Source organism: Pan paniscus, chromosome 16, assembly GCF_029289425.2.
Source record: "Pan paniscus chromosome 16, NHGRI_mPanPan1-v2.0_pri, whole genome shotgun sequence".
Classification (NCBI taxonomy): domain Eukaryota; kingdom Metazoa; phylum Chordata; class Mammalia; order Primates; family Hominidae; genus Pan; species Pan paniscus.
The window spans coordinates 89,704,144-89,727,242 of record NC_073265.2 but is presented as its reverse complement, the minus strand read 5'-3'; the positions used below and the strand labels follow the sequence as shown (position 1 = coordinate 89,727,242).

General features: G+C 48.8%; 1 protein-coding gene across 2 annotated transcripts in view; it reads left to right on the top strand.

Annotated features, from left to right (window-relative positions):
* The window catches only part of ADAMTS17 (ADAM metallopeptidase with thrombospondin type 1 motif 17), a 376,073-nt gene that overhangs the window by 214,640 nt on the left and 138,334 nt on the right, over positions 1 to 23,099 (top strand). For both annotated transcript variants that reach the window (XM_034939509.3, XM_034939508.3), the window contains exons 12-13: positions 426 to 571; positions 15,584 to 15,750. In XM_034939509.3, coding sequence (XP_034795400.1) covers positions 426 to 571; positions 15,584 to 15,750 — 313 coding nt within the window. The remainder of the gene's footprint in view (positions 1 to 425; positions 572 to 15,583; positions 15,751 to 23,099) is intronic.

Here is a 23,099-nt window from a genome sequence, read left to right as displayed (position 1 = left end):
TTCCCTCATGTGGAGCTGGCTGTGCCATCGCCAAGCAGCAAACACAACTCTCAAGTTCACAAGCTCGACCGGGGCATGCCGCCTCCCAGCGAGAAACGCACTCACGTCAAACAAAGTTTGCAGAAGCCCAGGTCTCTTCAAGAGCTACGTAGATTAATCCTTTTCCTGGGATTTAGAAAATCCCCATGGAGCACATCCATCTGAAAGTTGAGGGCAAAATCCAAACCCTACAGCGATATGAGTGTCAGTTTGAGGAAGTAAGGCATGTCTCTAAAATTAGCAAACGTGCAAACCCTGAAATAGACTGTACCTTTATGTAAATTTAGCAAATGGGTTCTTGGCAGCATGGCATTTCGGGGCCTGGCGGGCTGGAGTGAGCAGCTTTGCTGAGTGCCTGGGCCCCGACCCTCCCCGCTGTGTTTCAGTGGTGCCGCGCGGGGGAGTGCGTGAGCAAGACGCCCATCCCGGAGCACGTGGACGGAGACTGGAGCCCGTGGGGCGCCTGGAGCATGTGCAGCCGAACATGTGGGACGGGAGCCCGCTTCCGGCAGAGGAAATGTGACAACCCCCCGTAAGTCCCCTGACCAGCCGTACCCCAACATGCCACGATTGGAGTTTCCCAACAGCAGCTCTCGCTGTCTCACACAAAGCAGGGTCTGTCTCCCGCTGAGCAGTAGAAGATAAGGAAAATGAAACCCAGCCAAGGTCCGGGGTGCAGGGGCCTCGTGTGTGTCAAATGACATCTCAGCTTAAATTGCTCTTTCTGTGAACATGGATACAGTAGAGTCTGGGGTGAGCTGACTCCCTCATTCCTTCCCTGGGCCCCAGTGGAAAGGTTTTCGGAGGCAGCTGTATGACAGTCCCTCCGGCCTGCCCGTGGTTCAGCAAGTCCAGGGTCATTCCACACTGGCTGGCTGCTGATGTGGGAGCAGCCTGGTGGTTCATGAGTCACAGAGTGTCTGGGTGCAGCTGTCTTCCTCATCCTAATATTTGTCAAGGGTCCTCCTGTAACTGTTAGAAAAAAAGTGATTTAGTTTTTTTCTCTTTGGCTTCTTTTTATTGACTCTGATGACACCATGACCTTTCCTGTTCACCTTTGTACATTTGTTCCACGAAACTCAGGGATCGATTTTGGGCTTGATGGTGATAGTTCCATCAGCAGATTTTTCCCTTGTCTTCTTGAAGTTTCCCATTTCTTTCTTTTTTTTTTTTTTTTTCGTACTTTAAGTTCTGGGGTACATGTGCAGAATGTGCAGGTTTGTTCCATAGGTATACACGTGCCATGGTGGTTTGCTGCACCCATCAACTCGTCACCTACATTAGGTATTTCTCCTAATGCTATCCCTCCCCTTGCCCCTCAACCCCCTCGACAGGCACCGGTGTATGATGTTTCCCTCTCTGTGTCCCTGTGTTCTCATTGTTCAGCTCCCACTTCTGAGTGAGAACATACAGTGTTTGGTTTTCTGTTCCTGTGTTAGTTTGCTGAGAATGATGTTTTTCAGCTTCATCCTTGTCCCTGCAAAGGACATGAACCCATCCTTTTTTATGGCTGCATAGTATTCCATGGTGTACATGTGCCACATTTTCTTTATCCAGTCTATCATTGATGGGCATTTGGGTTGGTTCCAAGTCTTTGCTATTGTGAATAGTGCCACAATAAACATATGGCTGCATGTGTCTTTATGGTAGAATGATTTATAATCCTTGGGTATATACTCAGTAATGGGATTGCTGGGTCAAATGAAGCTTCCCATTTCTTACCATTTCTTTTAATGATCTGTTTTATGCCTTGTGTGTCAGCAGTTGCAGCACATTAATTTTGAAAACGAGCAAGTTCTAAATAATGACTATAAAGAAATCTCCACAATTAAGTCCTGTTGATGGATAATTAGCAAATGCCTCTTATGTTTAAAAATCCTGATGCCCAGGTCATACCCCAGCCTGATCAAATCACAGAACACTAAGGGTGGGACCCAGGAATTGGATATTTTATCTTCCCAGGTGACTCCAACAGCAGCCAATGTTGGAACCTCTGGATTAAAGGAAGGATTATGCTCCTAGTTTGGTCAGTGACAGGAACACCATTTTCCCAGCAATGCTATAAGAATTGGCATTGTGTATTAATTATGTCTTATTAAAACATTTCCCTCTAGCACCCAGCAGAGTGCGGGGCACATAGGTGTTTAGTCTGTTAGGAATGACTTTTTTTTTTTTTTTTGAGATGGAGCCTCACTCTGTCCCCCAGGCTGGAGTGCGGTGGCTCAGTCTCGGCTCACTGCAACCTCCGCCTCCCTGCTTCAAGTGATTCTCCTGCCTCAGCCTCCCAAGTAGCTGGGATTACAGGAGTGCGCCACAACTCCCACCTACTTTTTGTATTTTTAGTAGAGATGGGGTTTCGCCATGTTGCCAGGCTGGTCTTGAACTCCTGACCTCATGTGATCTGCTCACCTCTGCCTCCCAAAATGCTGGGATTACAGGTGTGAGCCATCATGCCCAATCCAGGAATGACTTCTTAATTAAGGGCATAGATGGGTAGATGATTAGAAACCCTGTTTAGCTAAATGGTGGGAAATTAATAGGTGGTTGCAGTTTTTGCATTACTCTATGTTGAAGTTAGTAGTTTGACCTCTGGCCCCGTGAAGAGAGGGCTGGGTTTGGAGTCATGGCATTGGGCCTGACCTTGTTGGTTAATGGTCATGTGACCTCACGACTCTTCTGTTCCCTGGCCTTAGTTCTGCCCACTAGAGGGAGCGGACATGGTAGAGTGGGAAGAGCCAGGCTTCAAAGCCAGGACAGATACATCTTCAAATCCCAGCATGACAACTTTTTTTTTTTTTTTTTTTTTTTGAGACGGAGTTTCGCTCTTGTTGCCCAGGCTGTAGTGCAATGGCGCGATCTCGGCTCATCACAGCCTCCACCTTCCAGGTTGAAGCGATTCTCCTGCCTCAGCCTCCTGAGTAGCTGGGATTACAGCCATGCACCACCACACTCGGCTAATTTTGTAATTTTAGTAGAGATGGGGTTTCTCCATGTTGGTCAGGCTGGTCTCAAACTCCTGACCTGAGGTGATCTGCCCACCTTGTCTTCCCAAAGTGCTGGGATGACAGGTGTGAGCCACTGTGCCTGGCTGCCAGCATGACTTCTTATAGCGCCGACTGCTGGTACTTGTCTCTTCATCTGAAACTTGGAAGAATTCATGGGAATGCACAGAAAGTCCTTGGTGTGTATTTAATAAGCAGCCGCTCTTGTTATTAGCACTCACAGAAGAACGAGGATGGTACCAGTTGCCCTTCCCTGTCTAAGGCTTTGTTAAGTGCAGAGAGAAATTGGCAGGGATTGTGGTTGTCATGGGTGCTCCACGTTTGTGATTGGAGTTTGTGGGTCCTAGTGGAAGACTGGTCTTCTTGGCACGTTACGTGTCTTATCTCATAACAGGTGACACCCAGTAAACATCATAGCAGGAGGATATCAGAACCTCTGAATGTCTGAAGGAGCCAGTGTCCTGAGACTGTCAACATTTAAGTTGTCTCTAGGCAAGGGCAACATTTGCAAGAATAAGATGTTATCAACGCTATGCAAATGCCATAGGTGCCTCTTTGAAGGGAACTGGTGTTGTCTGCCTTCTCGGGATGACATTAGCTAGGGCTTCCCTGGCATTGGTAGCCCAAAGACAAGGCTTTCCAGAGCTTTTTGCCTTCATGTCTTGGCAGGACCCCTGTCACCATCTGAACTGCTTCCTGCCCTGCCCACCCATGGTTGCTCTGGGATACCACAGGGGCATTTTGCTCTTGGGGGATCCTAAACACCACCCAGTTCAGACAGCGGCATTAGTGTACTCTCGCTGGCCTGCCCTGCCATGGGGTTTCTTATATTGGGATTCTCACCCCATTCTCCCAGGTCCCATGGCCCCAGGAGAGAGGCTGTTCTGTAAATCACAAAGTTGTGAAAATCTTTCACTCTTCTTCTTCATCAGGTCCTCCCTCTCCCTCGCCATGATAGTCGCGGCTGTTCTCTCCCTTGCTTTTTCCTGTATTTCATCATTGAGGAATGGGAGAATTTGCAGGGCCTCGGTACACAGACGGCTGAGGGTTTGTGGGTCTCAGCACGTCGGATTGTTAGTCACTGATGCACCTTCACATCCAATCTCTGTGGTCCAGCAGCATCGTCCTGTGGGGCAGGGCGATGGCAGAAGGAACAGAAAGAGCCTGCAGCATTCCCACTCCTCCCAGCCGCGTGCCCCTTCCTGATGAAGCCTTTCCAACATGAAGCCTTCAGTAAACCTTGCCAGGGCCTGAACTCTGCTAGGTGTGGGCCTGCAGTGAGAAGCAAAGACAGATAAAAATCCCTGCCTACCCACAAGGGATGCAGTCCCACCAACTCCCCTTTGTTCTCTCTCAGACACTTCAAACAGGACCCTTTCTAAACTGGGACCTCTACTCCTAGCCCACATCTCCCCTCTCAGTAAATAGCACCACCATCCTTGCATTGCTTGAGTCCAAAGCCCCTGAGTCCATGCAGTTTCCTCTTATATCCTTTCTGCCTCCTCCACGTCTGGTCATGAGGAGGGTGGTGAATGCAGCAGACCTGCACCACGCACTGGGTTCCCTTAGGCATTTATGTAGGAAATTATTGAATGCAGCCCCATGGGAGAGGTATTATTTTTATCTTCATTGTACAGAAAAAAAAAAAACTTTATCAGGGGGCCGAGCCCAGTGGCTGATGCCTGTAATTCCAGCACTTTGGGATTCTGAGGCAGGTGGATCACCTGAGGTCAGGAGTTCAAGATCAGCCTGGCCAACATGGTGAAACCCTATCTCTACTAAAAGTACGAAAATTAGCCAGGTGCGGTGGCGCGTGCCTGTAATCCCAGCTACTTGGGAGGCGGAGGCAGGAGAATCGCTTGAACCCGGGAGGTGCAGTTTGCAGTGAGCTGCGATCACACCACTGCACTCCAGCCTGAGTGACAGAGTGGGACTCCATCTCAAAACAAAACTAACACACAAAAAATAGAATCATATTGAAGTTTGGTAACTTGCCCAACGTCACACATGAGGCAGCGGCAGGCCAGGTTTGGAGCCCAGTTCTAGAAACCAGAAGTCCAAAATCAAGGTGTCAGCACAGTGCTTCCTTCTTGAAACTCCAAATGTGAATCCGTTTCGTGGCTCCCGGCAACCCTTGGCCTCCCCTGGCTGGGAGGTGCATCACCTCCATCTCTGCCTCTGACTTCACGTGGTCTCTTCTCTGTGTGTCCTCTCACCTTTTCTTCCCTTGGAAGAACGCTTGTCATTGGATTTAGGGCCCACCCAAATCCAGGATGGTCTCATCTCCAGATCCTTAGCTTAATTACATCTGCCAAGACCCTTTTGCCAAATAAGGTCTCATTTGCAGGTTGCAAGTGGACTATCTTTTGAGGCGGAGGGGACCCACCATTCAGCCCCCTACAGCCTCGAAGCCTCCTTTGTGCTCTCGGCCACAGCATTCTAACCCCAGGACCCTCCCCAGTGCTGTCTTCCCTTTCCTTAACTTGCCTTTTCCTTTCTTTGGGTGTTAATGTAAATGTCTTCTCAAGAGATCTCTGTCCCTGACAGCCTGCTTAAAATGGGGTGCTGCTTAAGTCTCCGTCGGCACCTCTTCCTTACGTTACACGTGTTACAACAGCTGTTATTGTTGTTATGTATTTGCTCACTTGTTTTGACTGTGTCCTCCCCACTGGCCTTTGAGCTGAGCTCTGTGCAGGCCCAGGACAGGCCACACCTGTTTGGACACCATGCTGCCTTCCGTGCCTACAGCAGAGCGGCCACTCCATAAAATGTGCTGACTGCCTTCCTGCCTGGACGTGCACTTGCCCCAGAAAACCAATCTCTCTGCAATACCAGTGCCTCCAAAACACATCCCTAATATCATTTTTTCACTGAAACACAAAGCTGATCATAAGCGATTAGGCCAAAGTGGCAGACCACCAGGTAGGCCTCATGCCCTTGTATCATCTCCCCTCACTGAGGCCCAGATGCTATAAACGGCCACATGAGGCCTACCTGTCACCTGTTGTGCCTGCCCTTCTCCAGCAAGGTGGCATCTCAGTCTGGAGTGCTCGGCATCACCTTGAGAACAAGCTTCAACACAGAACCCAGCCTTGTTTTTCCCTAGTAAAAGAAGTGATACCTTTTTGCTCCTATAATATTTACACCTTGGTAGTCTGTTCGATCTTTCGCAGTGGCAATGTAGCTCTGTTTTCTGTTGTGAATGAAAACAGCATGCTCCTTTTTCCTATGTAGTTTTCTATGGAGTTTCTTGCCTCCATGGATCCAGCCCAGGTGAATGGGAAGAGGCGGGACAGTCCTTGGGTGGGTGGATTACCAGCCATCTTGGGGGCTTCCCAAAGAAACGCAGGATGTGGTGTGTTTTATGAAGTCCAGGCTGCAGCCTCCAGCCTGCTTCTGCAGGATGCCCTGATGGTAGTGATTGTTACAAAGCGCAGCTGACCAGGGCCTCAGAGCCAAGCTCTGACAAAAACAACGTCCTCTCCCCGTCTCACTCCTTAAATCACCAGGCCTGCTGCCTAGAGATTTCACAAGGATGTCCCAAATTCACTGCTGTGTAGGTCTCAGGCTTGGAACACTCCCACGACCCCCTTCTCACCCCCTTCACTTTATATTCCTGGCTCTGCTCCCTGTCTTCTGTAGCTGGTTTATTCACTGTCCAAAAATACTGGCAAGAGAGTCCCCCCACACACAATTATTTTTTTTAGTCTTGGTCTTCACAGCTCTTGGAATTTTTATTTTTTGCTAGCTGACGTGGAAGCCTTAGGGACCTTCGGTGTTTCCAAAGCGACTTCCTAGGCCCGTCCTTTCCTGCTATAATTTATGTTGCTGTTGGTGGGAGTTACGTCAGAAGACTGCAGGGTAGAAAATGCATTTCTAATTTACCTTCTGTTACCCCTCAACAGTTTGTGTGTGGAGAAGAGCTGGGGAGGGAGGGGAGAGGAAGGCTCAGATGCACATGTATGAAAAGCCAGCTGCATCCCAGCAGGTGCAGCAGGGGCAGGAGAGTGGAGTGCAGAGCTGGGACACAGCAGGGTCACCATGAGGTGCAGCCCACATGCACCAGAAAGGGAGAGGAAGGCAGCTAGCCTGCTAAGACGGCAGGAGGACGGCTGGTGTAAGGTTATGTGCCTGTAACTGGTTTTTGCTTCCACAGCGAAACCCCATCTATGTGCTTTCCATGTGCCAGCGATCTGGCATTCATATGGATAATTTTTAAAAATTTAAGTATTCTACACTGAAGCATAAGTTACATGTGTTACTTGGACACCTTTCAGAGGAGGCCTTAAAACTGGGATGTCTGCTGCCTTGAGGGTGCGTTAGCAGCTCGCAGCACTTCTGAAACCCTATGGCTTTGCCCTGCTCTCTTCTCAGAGCTCACAGAGCCAGGGGCCGCCAGGGCAGGGACCAGAACTGCCAGGTTTGTACAGAGCGTCCTGTGTCTCTGGATGGTGAAGCTGGTCCGAACTGCTGTTGTGACTTTATCTTCTGGTCTGTCTTCATTTAATACAGCAAACCTGAAAAGAAAAAGTGGCATCTTTCTCTTCCAGCCTGTCTTGATTCTACCTGTCCATCTACTCTCAAAGAAAGGGGCAGATGTTCTGCCATGTGATCCTGTTGATCTCAGCAAACCTTTGCTGCTTCTCTGCTCTGTGCTTGTGTCTATCAAGGCCCCGAGGACTCCACTTCAGCAGGAGACGGTCCTTGTTCTGCAGGCGCTTGGGAAATATGGGGGTAGAGCTCACCTTTCTCTCCACGCCTTCAGTTTCTCACCAAAGCCTCTCTACCTTACTCTTTTGCTTATTTTTAAACAAACTTATGAAGGTAGAGTATACAAAGAAGCACAGCTCTGTGCACAGTATTGCTCATCACGGTCGAGCATGTGTGTTGGGGCGCACGTGCAGGTATATGTCAGTACAGTAGGAGGGCAGTCGCTGGCCCCTGGGGCGCGCATGTGTGACCACATAACAGCTGCCAGCTTTGCAGAATGGCCGTGCCATCTCCATTGCCGTGGCTGGGGTGGCTTTCTACTTGCCCCATGTCCTCACTGACACCGGTGTTGTCAGTAATTCTCTCTGGTTTTGGCCATTCTGATGCGTGTGTAGCAGTATCTGGCTGGGGAATTGGTACTTTCCTCATCAACAGTGAGGCTGAACTTCTGTTTCCTTATTTGCCATTTGGATATCCTTTTCTTGTGAAGTACCCATGCAAGCCATTTGGTTTTGTATCTAAGCTTCTATTTTATTCATGTTTAGGAGTCCTAGAACAGGCCTGGCACAGTGGCTCATGCCTATAATCCCAGCAGTTTGGGAGGCCAAGGCACGTGGATCACCTGAGGCTAGGAGTTCATGACTAGCCTGGCCAGCATGGCGAGACCCCATCTCTACTAAAAATACAAAAAAAATTAGCCGGTCATGGTGGCGTGCACCTGTCATCTTAGCTACTCAGGAGGCTGACCCACAAGAATCACTTGAACCCAGGAGGCAGAGGTTATAGTGAGCCGAGATCTTACCACTGCACTCCAGCCTGGACGACAGAGCAAGACTCTGTCCAAAAAAAAAAAAAGTCTAGAACAGAAAAACTAGAAACTATTGATTGATAGTAAAAATTCAAATTAAAAAACCCATCACACCCCGATGACTGGTCAGTGAGTCAGACTGTCCTTCAGGCCTCGTGGTGGCCGATGGGCAGCCCCTCCCAGAGGCAGAGGCAGGGCGCCTGTTCTTGCTGGGTCCAGGAGCTCTTGCACGCTACATTTCTTCTCTCCACCTCTTGCTCGTCAGCCAAGTGGTTATGTCACCTGTTGGAGCGTTGATTTCCTCACCCAAAGGGTGCAGTCAGGAGCACCTTCTGATTCTGTGTGTGGATTTAATGAAGTAATGGTTAGAAGGGCCAGCCAAATGGGAGCCCTCTGGGCGTGTCGGCTGTTTTATGATCACTGTTTATGTGAAAGTGCCTCTTGCCTTGAAGTTTCTTCCCGGTCCTCAGGGATCAGTCCTCATTTCAGGATGAGATTGCAACTTGTTGGCTGTCCCCTGGAGGCCTCATGGGACCTCGGAGCCTTGTTGCCCAGTAGGGCTGTGCCTTCCTGCCCTCACAGGAGAGGCTGAGGGAAAGACCGGACCCACCTTCAGCTCCTGGGAAGGGATAACTCTATCACGAATCTCTTATATTAACTGTTCTTTATTTTAGCCCTGTCAAGCTGGCTTTCTGTCGTTTTAGTCTCCCTAGTTGTGTTTTGTTTTTCTCCTTACTGCGTAGCTCAGAGCCACTTCCAGAGTGAGTAAGAGCCCTGCCCTCTGCTCCTGAGACTGTGTGAGGGTGGTCTCTCCAGTTGCTTTTGGGGATTTGGTCCCCTGCTGCACTCGCTGGCCCCGCACACTGTCTCCTGAAGCCCCCGTGTCCACACAATTCAGGCTTTATCCACCCAGCCCAGTGTGGGGTCCTTGGGAAAGTTGGGGCCTCCTTTGAGTCCTCCCCCAGAACTTCTGTCAGGTAGCCATCTGTGGAAACTGCCAGCCACACCCTCCCCCACAAGGATTCTCCTTCTGTCTTCTCTATGCCGCAGAGGGAGGGTGCCTCTTTCTGTTGTCTCAGGACCAAGGTACAGTTGACTCCTGAACAACATGGGTTTGAACTGTGCAGGTGCACTTACACATGCGTTTTTCTGTCTCTGCTGCTCCTGAGACAGCAGGACCAACTCCTCCTCTTTCTCTGCCAACTCAATGTGGAGACGATGAGAAGGAAGGCCTTTATGATGATCCACTTCCACTTCATGAGTAGGAAGTATATTTTCTCTTCCTTGTGATTTTCTTAATAACCTTTTCTCTAGCTGACTTTACTGTAAGAATATAGTATAAAACACATATAACCTACAAAACATGTTAATTATGTGATCAATAAGACTTCCAGTTGGTAATAGGCTATTAATAGTTAATTTTGGGGGTGTTAAAAGTTATATGTGGATTTTCTGCTACATGTGAGGGGTCAGCATTTCTAACCCCCACATTGTTCAGAGGTCAGCTGCACATGCAGGAGGCCCGCACTGATGTGACCGTAGAGGCCCTGTGTTATAGAGACAGTCATAAAAAATGAAGGACCGCAAGTGGGGTCCTGCCGCATAGCAATTGGGGATTATTTAGGTAGCAAATTGTGTACCTAGTGGATGACTTCTCTCCTTTCTCATGTCGTTCAAAATAATGACTTAAAACTGAAGAAAGTCAGTTCCTGTGGTCATATTTTTAAATCAGGGAAAGTTCAAGGAAATATTAGCTATAACAGGTGGTTGGAGTAATGGGAACTTACTAAGAGGTAAAGAGAACTCTAAAGAATACAGGAAGAGCAGATGCAGGTAGCATCCTGTGTCTTTAGGTCTGAGGCAGAGCACCCAAGGAAGAAACAAATCTGTATGACAGTGACTCACACATAGCTACTGTGAAGGACATACAGTAGCTGCTACCACAGTTTTGTCCAGGGATGAAATTCCTTGGACCTTGTTAGAGAGGGTGCAACTGGGGCCCACTGAATGAGGGAGAGGCTTGTAGAGGTTCTGTACTGGTGGAACTCTCTGGGAAGCCACACTTAAGATGTCAGGGAAAGGTTCCAAGGGAAGAAACTGCATCTCCAACCAGAATAGGAATCTATCCAAAAAGTTGGTGTGCTTGGAAGCTACCCACTGGAGTACAGGAGAATGCTGTCCACAGGGAGGTGGAATGCATCACAGGCCGCTGAAGAAGCATGCTGAGAGAAGCCACATACCAGGACCAGGGAGAAAAGCCTGTTCCTCCTGCATTCAGGTTTCATCTAGTATCCTTTCGTTTGAACTTGAAGGACTCCCGTTAGCATTTATTGTAATGCAGGTCTAGTGGTAACAAACTTTCTCCATTTTTTGTTTATCTGGGAATGTGTTAATTTTCACCTTGATTTTTGAGGGACAGTTACATGGATATAGAGTTCTTGCTTGACCGTTCTGTTCTTAGGCACTTTAAGTATATAAGCACACTTCTTTTTGGCCTTCAAGGTTTCTGGTGAGAAATTGGCTAATAATCTTGTTGACGATCCCTTGTATGGGATATGTCACTTCTCTCTTGGTGCTTTCAAGATTCTCTCTTTGTCTTTTGGCAGTTTAATTATAATGTGTCTTAGTATGGGTCCTTGTATCCTACTTGGAATTTCTCGAGCTTCTTGGATTTATAGAGTCACGTCTTTCTTTACATTCGGTAAGCTTCAGCCATTATTTCTTCAAATCATCTCTTAACCCTTTCTCTCTTTTTTCTCCTGAGACTCGCTTAGTGACCTACATTGATCCACTCGATGGTGTCCCACAGATATGTCTGCTTACTTTTCTACATTTTTTTCTTTTTACTTCTCAGACTCAGCAATTTCAATTGTCCTATATTCAAGTTTGCTAATTCTTTCTTCTGCCTGCTAAAATCTTCTCTGAACTGGTGGATTTTTCATTTCAGTTCTTATACTTTTCAATTCCAAAATTTATCTTTGTTTCCTTAACTTCCATATTTTTATTGATATTCTCATTTTGTTTATAGATTGTCTTCCTGTCTTTATCTGTGCCTTCATTTGGTTCCTGAGCATTTTTAAGACAGTCGTTTTAAAGTATTTGTCTAGCAAGGCCAACATCTGGGTTTCCTCAGGGACAGGCTCTGCCAATACATTTTGTTCTTTTGAATGAACCATACTTTCTGTTTCTTTGTATGCCTTGTGATGTTTTCATTAAAAACTAGACATTCAAATCTTAGAATGCAGTAACTCTAGAAATAGATTCTACCCCTTCCCCAGGGTGTTTGGTTTGGTTTTGTTTTATGATTTAGTGGTATCTCTGGATCAGGAATCAACCTGAAGTGAAAGCTGAAGGTCTTATGAGGTCTTTTTTGAACCTGTATCTTTTCCTAGCCATTGCTGGTGGCTTTCTAAGTTCTTCTAGATGAAGTTGCTTTTAAATGTCTTTGTGCCTAAATGTCTGGCTCCTAAAAGCAAAAAGGAAGGAAATCCCCTGGAAGCCACTTCACCCGGTGGAGGTTACAGCAATGTCAGCCATCTTCTGCATCTGCACCTTAACAACTGAAAGTAGCAATCAACAGTCAGAACACAGAAACCAGATATTTGGAAGATAAGGTTCTTACTGCTCACCCTGACTCCAGAAAGTTGCAACAGGAGCACAGACATAGCTGCCTGCCTTGTGGGTGAAGGATGGGCAGTAACTGTTACCACACTAAAGGCTGAAATTGAGCAAAATTAACTGAAATTGACCTGGCTTTCCCCTGGAAGCTGCAAGCCTTCAAGTAGACTGCAGAGTTTCAAAATAGTTTCTTCAGGTAGTTTTTGCCAGTGTGAGTATTGTCTGGATGGAGAACTGGATTCCTGGTGCTTCCTCCTCAGCTCTCTTCCTGACATCATTCCCTCTGTTGGTCATTTTAAGATCAGCTCTGATAATATAGTTCATGTCAGTCTAGTGCTTATTGGAGACCCTCCTGTGCAATGCTCTCTGCTGAGAACACAGAACCCAGATATTTGGAAGATGAGATGCTTCCAGATAAGAGGAACAGGAGGAAGACAGCTCTCCATTTCATAAGGTTGGTGGTAAGCAGCATAGCAGATACCCAAACAAGATGTGGAGATGCTCCAGGTAGGAAGGAAAAATAGGGTGGAGGTGGCCTCAAAGATGGACAGAGGGTTAGGAGGTGGGAAGTGGGGATTACGGGGCCTGTGAGCTAGATAAGGGGCCGCATAGAGACTGCCTGTTGGAGAAGTTGTCAGGGAGAAGCAGCAGCAGAAGCAGATGTGGAGGGAGGTGTGCCGAGGCACGTGTGGTATCCCATGTGCTCCGCCTCCAGACCCACTTGCTTCTGGATCCAGTTCTCTTACATCATATCACATCATATCTCCTCTCCACCTCCTCACTGTCAGGGGTGAAGGTAATTGTTGTATGCGGGTTAGGCAGATGTAAAACTGGAGAAATCAGCTACTGGAAAGGGAGGAAACTGAAGTGTAAAAGGAAGCTCGATAACCACTCAGGAAGTTAATCACGATGTTCACCAATCACAGTCTATACTCAAGTGTGTAGGAAATGTAGCTTTCTTTATTCTTCTACGAACCCACCTAATTTGTATTTCTTTACTCCCTTCCAGTCCGTGTTTTGTTCCTCATGACTTCGTGTCTGCCCTGCTTTCCCTTAGTCTGCATGTAAGTTCCGCGAGGAGCATCTGGTCCTTGTGTCGTCCGGTTCCTTAGTTTCCTGGGGCTGCCATAACAAAGGACCCCCAACCAGGCGGCTTCAACAACCAAAAGTTATTGTCGTACAGTCCTGGAGGCTGGAAGTCCAAATCAGGGTGTCAACAGGGTTGGTTTCTCCTGAGCACTGTGAGGGAGAATCTGTTCCAGGCCTCTCTCTCAGCTTCTGGTGGCTTGCTGACAATGTTTGGCATTCTTTGTGTGTCTCTCTGCCGGTCTCTCTCTCTCTGTGTGTGTGTGTGTGTGTGTGTGTGTGTGTGTGTGTATCTCCAGATGTCCCCTTTTCATAAGGACACTTCATATTGCATTAGGGGCTCAACCTACTCTAGTATAGCCTCATTTTGACTAATTTTGTCTGTGCCCTGTTGGCCCTGTTTCCAAATCGGGTTGCACTCTGAGGCACTAGAGGTTAGGACTTCTGCATAGAGTTTTGTGGGGGCCCAGTTCAGCTTGAAACGTTGTGCCATGCTGCATCTGCTGCCTCACTCGTTCCTTCTCTGGTGCCCGCTCGTGGGGACTCACTTATTGCCAGGGTGATGTTTCTCCTACTGATCCATGTGGCTCTTGGGGGCCAGCCCTTCTGTGCTCCTTCCATGCAGTGTTCCATGGCACAGGATTTGATTCATTCTGTCTGCCAATGGTACCTGGCCCAGGCTGCCTGGGGAGGCTGTCTGAGGCCCCTTCTGCCTAAACACACCATGCAGTCATTTCTCTGGAACTGATGCCTCCCTTGCCTTCTAGACAGGAAGCAGAACACAAGGCCCCTCTGTTCTCAGATTCCATAAACCTTCTAGAGGGTTAGCCGTTGCCTAACTGGAAGACCAGCAGAGCTCAAGGCCCCACTATGGGGCCACCAGTAGGTTTAATCTCTCCAGATCTCTTCTTCTCCTGGGGGAGGGAACTGTTTTCTAGTGTATATGAGGTAGACAGAAGTATGAAAGGGGCCTTTCTCCTCAGGATATTTTCTCCAAGACAACTGGGTAGACCAGGAGTTGGCAAAAGTAAGGCTCATGGGCCAAATCTGGCTTACCACCAGGTGTTTATAAAGTTTTATTGGGACACAGCCATGCCTGTTCTTTTACATGTTATCTCTAGCTGCTTTTGTGCTACAGTGGCAGTTGAGTGATTGGAGACTATTTGGCCCACAAAACCAAAAATATTTACTATCTGGCCCTTCACAGAAACATGTTTTCAACCCCTGGTGTAGACCTTTATAACACAAAAGCCCAAAGGCTTCTGCCCTCTTCTGCTGTTATATCTCTCCCCTAAAGCACCAGTCCCAGGGTGGTCTTGCTCTCTGAACATGAAAAATGGCAAAGGAAGAAAAAGAAATACACAACACGAAATGGCTAATGTGTCCAGATGACATTTGGCCAACAGGTGTGTGTGATTTGTGGAAATTCATTGAGCAGAACTGTTTGGATGTGTGCCCTTTTCTTTCTTTCATAGACTGAATTTCAATAAAAAGTGCGAGGGGTGGGAGTGGATAAGAAATCTTATTCCATCATGATGACCTTGACATCATGGAAATGAATGGAACCACTGAGGTTGCCCAGGTTGTCAAGGACACCCTGGGGCCTTGCAGAAGCACAGGGCAGAGCCATGCTTTGCCAGCCAGGCCCTCACACGTGTGGACTTGGCCAGTGAACACAGTCTGGAACTCCAGAATGGCTTAAAACCCCAGCCTCAGCACAGAGCATCTAGGATCCAAGACCATAGCATTGACCATGTGTGGTCTCACACCTGCCCAGGTAAAGGTAGCACAGCCCGGATCTAACTGGTCTCCACTCAAAGCCCATGAGCAGTGAACTTGTTGTTCTTATTCTTTTCATTATAAAGTAAACGAGCTATGTATTTACTCATCCTGAAACTTAACCTCCAGAGTATACCTGGGGGGCATTTTAAGGTCTTCATTTCAGAGAAGACCCCTGCAGAACACACACACACCCTCTCCAGAAGTGTCCCTTGGGTTTTCAGTGTTACCCGTGGCCAAATTTTAAGTTCAGATGAAGGACGCAATGTGTGGATCTTGCCAAACTCATACTCACTGCCTTCTTTTTCCATATGACCTTGATTTGCAGTTCTCAGATGCACCTTTCAGAGGGCTCACTTAAACATGCCGGCAGTGTGGGTCTGGGATTGTGGGCATTTGGTCTGTAACAGCAGAGAGGGGGTGGCTTTGGAAACCTTGCCCTGCCCCCTTCCCCTCCTCCTCCTGGCAAGAGAGATGGAAACAGCTCTCCTGCCCTTCGGTCACACCACCTGGTTAACGCAGACCTTCTTCTTCCTTCTAGCCCTGGGCCTGGAGGCACACACTGCCCGGGTGCCAGTGTAGAACATGCGGTCTGCGAGAACCTGCCCTGCCCCAAGGGTCTGCCCAGCTTCCGGGACCAGCAGTGCCAGGCACACGACCGGCTGAGCCCCAAGAAGAAAGGCCTGCTGACAGCCGTGGTGGTTGACGGTAAAGACATATGGCATGTCCTTGCATGGCAGCCTCCTGTCCTCCCCTAGGAACATAAAAACTACCTAGGGAAGCCGGGGGGCATCCCTTTCCCAAACCAACCCAGCAAGACACTCCAGTCCTCTGCCCAGCTCAGCTGTGGCCCAACTTTGTAAGTTGTGGGGTTGACCTTGAATGACCCAGCTCTCTGAGATGTTCCAACTGCAGCTGTTGAAGCAGGCAGCAGGCCAGGTGCATCCTGCAACCCCATTTGTAGCGAGGAGGCTGTGCTGGCATCCTGCCCCTGGCGCCATGTGTGGAGGGACCCAGGACGAGCTGAGGAGACCAAGGAGCTTTACAGGGGCATCCCGGTGTGCTGGTGCGGCTGCTCTCTGGCTTTCCAATGTGGATGATCCCTGTATTGCTTCTCTTGGTTTATTTGGAATTGGCTCTTAATCCTTGGCTAGGATGTTGGGGGACATTTTGAGAATCGTTTACAACTTAGGAAAGATGATAATAAGCACAGGTCCCATTTTCTTTCCAAGAGCTTTCTCCTGAATCAAGAGGCTCTGCCCCATTGGGCCACTGCAAGCATTTCCAGTAGCTGATGAAGTTCTAGGTGGTGTGTCATGTAGACATTTGTAATGTCTGCTTAATTAATGTCCTTAATAGATGAGGACACCCCAGGACCCGCTTCAGGGTTGTTGGGTTTGTTTTTTTTTACCTAAAACTGTTCTTCTTTAGGAAACAAGACTCTGTGCTATAATGATGACATATGAACCCGTTTATCGATATGTCATGTACAAGACACAAGTTAGCTCTACATACATCGTCTCATTTAATACGCAAAACAAGCTGTGCAGAAGATGAGAGGGAATAAGGTTACAGGACGCCTCTAAGCACCTGCAGCTGACAAGAGGCCAGGGCGGGAGCTGACCTCACTTCCAGAGCAGTTGACTCACAGAAAATAAGCAGCTATTGCCTGGCTGCCAACACTTGAAGAAGACAGACCGCATGACTTCATGGGTGTGGAGTGAGGGAGCTTGAAGAAGAACTCAGGAAACTGGGCCTGATTTTTAGACAGCCTCAAAAGTGTTTTGCAGAAGAATGAAGTTCTGATGCCAGGTCTTATGTTTCTTCCCTGTGATAGGAAGAGCCTTTGAAATCTGCATTCGGCGTTCTGCTGTCGCAAGTTCAGGTGTGCGTAGCTGTGTGAAGGTGGGCCCGGGCATCTCTGGAATAGCAGCCTCAGATCTGCAGCTTTTAGTCTAACAGCCTGAGCCATCCTCTTTGAGCTGACTCGTAGAGCAACATGTGATGCTCTAAATTGTAGCAGATAACACCAGCCCACTCAGATGAGGACTCATTTGAAAGTATTGGGGAGCCCCCTCATTGTCCTTTTTTAAAAAGAACACCACCTTTGGGGACCGCGTAATGTAGCTGCGCCATCAGCTCGCCAGCAGAATTCAAGAGAAACACGGCCTTTGCACCCTGAATTTTCCCTGCAGATGAGGGAGAGGGGAGACCTGCCCTCCTAGAAGGAACGAGTGCGGCTGGAGCCGTGCAGTTGCACACAGGCCTTTGCCTCTCTCCGCCTGGCTGAGAGTCGGATGCAGGAGGTGGCAGGAGGCTTCCCGCTGTGTCAGGCACACGCAGACCCCTAATTGGAAGCGAGAGAGCTGCCATTTGGTTCTCATGAGAACCAGCCTTGAATCCGAGCCTTCAGCTTTCCCCGGCATGCCAGATAAAGATGCTTTTAGACGTCTTTACTGTCCACTCCCACTTTGCAGGAGCAAGAAGAGGTCAGGTCTGGGACAGATTCACGCTCTTCAAATTTCATCTCAACTTTGTGCCCCAAGTTGTTCTTTCCTTGGTTGCCTGCTTCAGGTTTCAATGCTCCCGTCTTATTTATTCAGCACAGAAATCCCACTGAAATGTCTGTGTTTCCACAGATTTCTCCAAGTCCAGATTAAACTTCTGTTTTCCTTCTGACCGCCTTTGGATGGCTGGACTCTTTCGTTGCCTTATCACCACAGTGGCTGGGACTTGAGTCTGCCCAGATCCTCCACCCAGGAAGCCTTGCGGTGTGGCTCTTTGGGGGGCCGCTTGGATTGGGAATGTGACCTTTCACCCACTTCCTTTCTGTTTCTCTCTGCCTAAGTCCTAAGTTATTGTCACTAGAGTGCCACCGCCTTTGATCTGAAAAGAGCAGCCCTGTTTGATGAGGACAGCTACCAGGCAGTAAGTATCTCGCGTTTGAAGGAGAGACCCCACGCTCGGGGCTTTGCACCGGTAGCTTGACACGTCCTGCTCTGGGGTAGAATCGCCCTGACTTCTTGCATCTGCAGTTTCATTTCTCTCAAATACCAACAGAAGCCAGCATTTTTAAAAGGAGCACTTCATCAAGGGTAAAAACAAAATAATAAATGGCCAATTTAGAAGGCAGGAGGGGAATACGGATTATAAGTGTTCCTCTGAAAACTCCATTTATAAGAGGCACAGTTCTAGCTGAGCCGTGATAGGAACGATTCCTGTGGTTGGGCTCCGGGCTCTTCTGAAGCCCATTATGACTGCCCTATTCATAGCAGTGCTATCGCTGCGGAATTCTTTGGCGAGTGACGCACAGTTCAAAAGAAGGGAAGCTGTATTTTTGTTCTTTTTTTTCGTCTTCCATTTTTAAAAAAAAAAAAAAAAGAAGAAGAAAGAATTCTTGCAGAGGTAGATTTTCCAAGGGAGGATTCAGGACCACAAATCCATCCCCCCTCCAAAAGAAGACAAAGATCCTCCTTAGAAAATATTTCTAAGTGGAAAAGCCTTTAGACAGAAACCCATTGAGATGGGCCACTGCCAAACCCACCCCATTTCTGCTTTTCTCGTGGAATCTCATTGAAGTGGAAACCTTCAAGAGTTCAGTCCTCCTTGCCCAGGCCAGCAGGCCACGGGCCCACTGAAGTGTCGGAGAGCTTGGCAAAGGCTGCGTCTGGACGTGGCTGTGCGTTCCCAGCGCCTCCTGCCTGGCACGGCAGAACCCCCCAGGTCTGAGCCTCTGTGGGGATGAGGGGCGTGATGGTTAGGACTCTCTGACTACAGCTCCGCCAAGCCAGCTGGGGCTGCTTAATGAAAAGGAGGGAAGCTGTTGCAAAGCTGAAGATGTCAGGACCTTAGCTCTGTGGTCTTCGCAGCTTGCGTTTGGTAGTCACACCCCCGTGCACCCACTGCAGACTGGCTTTCTCAGAACTTGTCCGTGTGGAAGCTGGTAGGGTAGCCCACGGCACCTCTTATGTAAATCCACATCCCTTACCCAGATCCTTTTGGGCCACATACAGTTCAAGCTTCAGAGCATTTTATGTGTTCAAAAGGTAATGACAGTGCATCAACCAAATATTTGTATTGCTAGTGGGTTCCAGGAGAGCACCCCATAGTCAGTCACGTGGGTCTGTCCACCAGGTGACCTCATTAAGGGGGATACTGACACTACCGAGAGCTCACATCAGTCCAGGCTGGTTTTGCTGCCAAATGTGTTTGCCACAAATGGAAGAGAACACTTACAGTTTTCAGAGCTTTTTGAATTTCTGAATTACATATAAGGGAGTGTAGCCTTCTTTGGGATCCATCAACCATGAGCAGACATGACCTCTCTGCATCTGAATTTCAGGACCGAGTTCCCAGGAAAGAGATGAGGAATGGGCCAGCTGTGGGCAGGTGCTCACTGCTGGTAAAATCCGCAGAGGCCTGTCTGCCGGGGACTGATGAGGGGGCCAGGGTGGGCAGCTTTGGGAACAGGAGTCTGAGTAGCCTCCTCAGCATGTGTCCCCCACAGAGGACCAGGGAGAACTTGGATGGGTGCTGTGATGAACTCAAAATAAAGCAATGTCCCCACCATGCTAAGACCTTCTAACTGCTGGCCTGGAGAGAGAGCAGAGAGACTGCTGAGAGCCACGAGTGTCTTCACTGCAGAGGAATGTTCCAAACCTCCAGCGGGCACATGTGACCACGTGGTTCCCAAGCTTCTGAGCCCATCTTCCCTGCCCTGCCTGTGACCTCCTCCAGCCAAGCAGAAGTCCTGATGCCAGGCAGGCCAGCAAGAAGCCAGACCGGCCCCAGGCTTTGCAGCTTCAGTCAGAATTCCATCTCAGCACACACCAGCCATGCAGGTGGCACGTTCCAAGCTTCCTTCCTTCAAGTGTGTGGTTGTATAACTTTTAAGAAAATGTGATCTTCTGTGCTGTTGGGGATGTAGGAGTGTTGATGCTGGGTGCAAAGCTGAATCCCACCACCTCATGTTATTTACTGGGGTCTTGTTCCTGGAGATTAATCTCCCACCTAAAGCAACCTGGAGGGAAATAGAGAATTTTGAGGGATTCTGAGCCTCCTCCTCACATTTTAAAAACCTTATCCTTTGGGAGATCATGCCATATAGTTTGCTAGAGATGTGGGTGCCCTGAATTCCAAGCAGAGGCCTCAAAGAGGAGATGGACAAATGGAGAGTTCTGGCTGAGCAGGGAAGGGAAGCCCCACCTCTAGACTCTGTTCTGGAGCCTGAGTGTCCCCAGCTGTCCAAGCTGTGGAGGGCAGTGTCTGCAGGTGAGAGCTGCATGCAGGTGGAGCTGAGCATTCCTTCCTGCAAGGCTCATGGCCAGCATCCCTCCAGCTGAGGTTGGCCTTCCTGCTTTGCAGAGTCCGCATTTCTCTGCTCACCCTAAAGAGTCCAGATAAACAGCCTTCATCCCTTTGAAGTCTGGCCTTTCTAACTTGCCTCAAAACAGCCTCTGCTTTTCTACCCAAGTCCCACTTCCACTTCTACTCGAATCAGAGGATACACTCGGAAGCCAGAAACATGCATGAAACTGGTGGTTTGTTTGTAGCAATGCCACTTTGCTCTTGGTAATTTTGGCCCTAGGAGTTCTCAGTTTAGAGAGGAAATTGCGATGATGGAAAAAGAAGCAGGCTGGAGCCAAGAGGCCGGGGTGTGGCCCTGCCAACTGCAGACAGTTGAGCACTTCCTATGAGCCCTGTGTGCATGTCTGTATAGTGGAACAGTGACAGCACCCACCTGAAATGAATAGATAACTACTTAGCATGCTGCCTGGAACACAGTGGTAGTAAATATCATTTATGATTTCATCATCCTTACTACTGCAGCTGTTGAGCAAATCACCTCAAAGCTCAATTACTCCCAGTACTGAGTCAACATTTCAGTGTAAAGGTAATTAAAATCCAGTGTCAAACCACCTCAGCCAAGGGACCCTTGCTTTTAACGAAACAGTAGAGGCAGCCCAGCGTGTGGAGTAGACTCCACGCTGGGGGCTGTGTTGCTGTATTTCTCCCACCAGCTCCGCAAGATGCTTGGGGAACCTCAGGGCCCCAGAGGGTACCTCAGTGACCCTGTCAAGCAAGCTCCCTCGAGCTAATCTCAGTATATGTCTCCATCTTCCAGAGTTCTCCTTCCACCAGCCACCTCCTGAGGTCCTTCCCTGCAAGTGGAAGGACAGCTGCCCCTTGCCTGCCAGCACAGGAAATGAGTCATTCCTTCCAGGCTGCACCCAGCCCTCCGACAGCTCCCATTGGACCTGAAACATGTGGCCTCACCCTGGGTTTGCTGTACACTTGTCCATGAGCCCACTGGGGCCTTCAGAAGCAAACATCACGTGTCTGTCTGTCCCCGGAAGTGCCCCCCAGAGTGCCTTGTGTGAGGGAGGGGTCAGTCCCTGCTTGGTGAATGGATACATGGTGAGGCATCATTACTCCCCTGACCTGGGAAGCTTCAGATCTCCAGTCTTCTCGTGGGCAGATGTTTTCCCCCACAGCTAACTGGAAGAAATGAGGGAAGCATTTCCACCACACTCCTGGAGCTTCTTTCCAGCGCTGTAAGACAAGATTTCCTGTGGAGCCTGGTGAGAAGCAGACTTCGTGGGACAGGAGGCCTGGAAGGTGACTGAACACAGGGGTGGTTTAGTCCTCCAGTCACGAGACAGCACGTCTGCTCTGACAAGAACTCTGCAGGTGGGATGCCAAGGTCCTCCGAGGCCAGGTCGGCTCAGAAGCCTCTCTCTGTCCCTGCTCTTGCTGGCCCGGGGCCACCAGAAGGACCCACTGATCAGGGAGGCCTGGTGGAGAAGACAAAGAGCAGCAAGGAGGATGAAGGTCTTTGACTCTCGCCCTGTGCCAAGTAACCACATAGATGGCATTAGGGTGAGGTGACAGAGAGAGAGGAGAAAAATGCATTCCTCTTGCTCAGTTACTTACAGAAGAACAAAATCTATTCAAGCTGTTTGTTCAAAAATATATACTGAGTCTTGTGGGGTGCGGTGGCTCACTCCTATAATCCCAGCACTTTGGGAGGCCGAGGCAGGCAAGTCACAAGGTCAGGAGATCGAGACCACCCTGGCTAACACGGTGAAACGGTGTCTACTAAAAATACAAAAAATTAGCCAGGCATGGTGGTGGGTGCCTGTAGTCCCAGCTACTTGGGAGGCTGAGGCAGGAGAATGGCACGAACTCAGGAGGCGGAGTTTGCATTGAGCTGAGATCGCGCCACTGCACTCTAGCCTGGGCAACAGAGCGAGACTCTGTCTCAAAAAAAAAAAAAATATATATATATATATATGTGTGTGTATTCTTATATATAAATTTATATAGATATATAAAAATATATACTGATATATATATATATATCAGTATATAAATATATATATATATACTGAGTCTTTTTGTGAGCCAGGTCCTGGGCCCACTGTGGGGACAAAAAAATGAAAGCTTAAGTCCCCTGCCCTCTAAGAGCTCACAGACCCAGCATAATCTGAAGATGATTAAAAGTCATCCCTTTCACCCTCTTTTAGCGATGGGACCTGCCTTATAATAAATCCCTTCATATATGGGAGGTGCCCAAACAATTCTAGGACAACAGGCAGATGCTGTCGCTTTAATGGAGGTGTGTGCACAGTGCATGTGGAGATGCTGCTCCTGCCCCACCTCAATGCTGGCGTGAGGGAAGAGCTGCAGGGTGGAAGCTTCCAGGGCAGTAGAAGGCAAAGTGCCGCGAGGGATTTCCAGGCAGAGAGCGCACACCGGGCAAAGGCTGGGGAGCTGGGCGCATTCTGGGAGGTCATGTGTTTTTAGGAGTAGGGGAAACCCAGGTTTCCATCCTGCCTGGGTGCACGTGCGGCTCTTATAAGCTGTCCTAGCGGCCCACGTGTCCCCTTTGTACCTTATTCCCACTCAGTTTCTTCTGGGATCTCCGTACCCCAGAGCACAGCTCTGACTGTCACCCAGCAGCTAGGGGAGCACTGAAGCTCTTACCAAAGCTACTGTCATGGTGACCCTTGGGGCCGCTGCCCTCACTCAGAGGCATTCGTGTTCCCCTTCCCCTC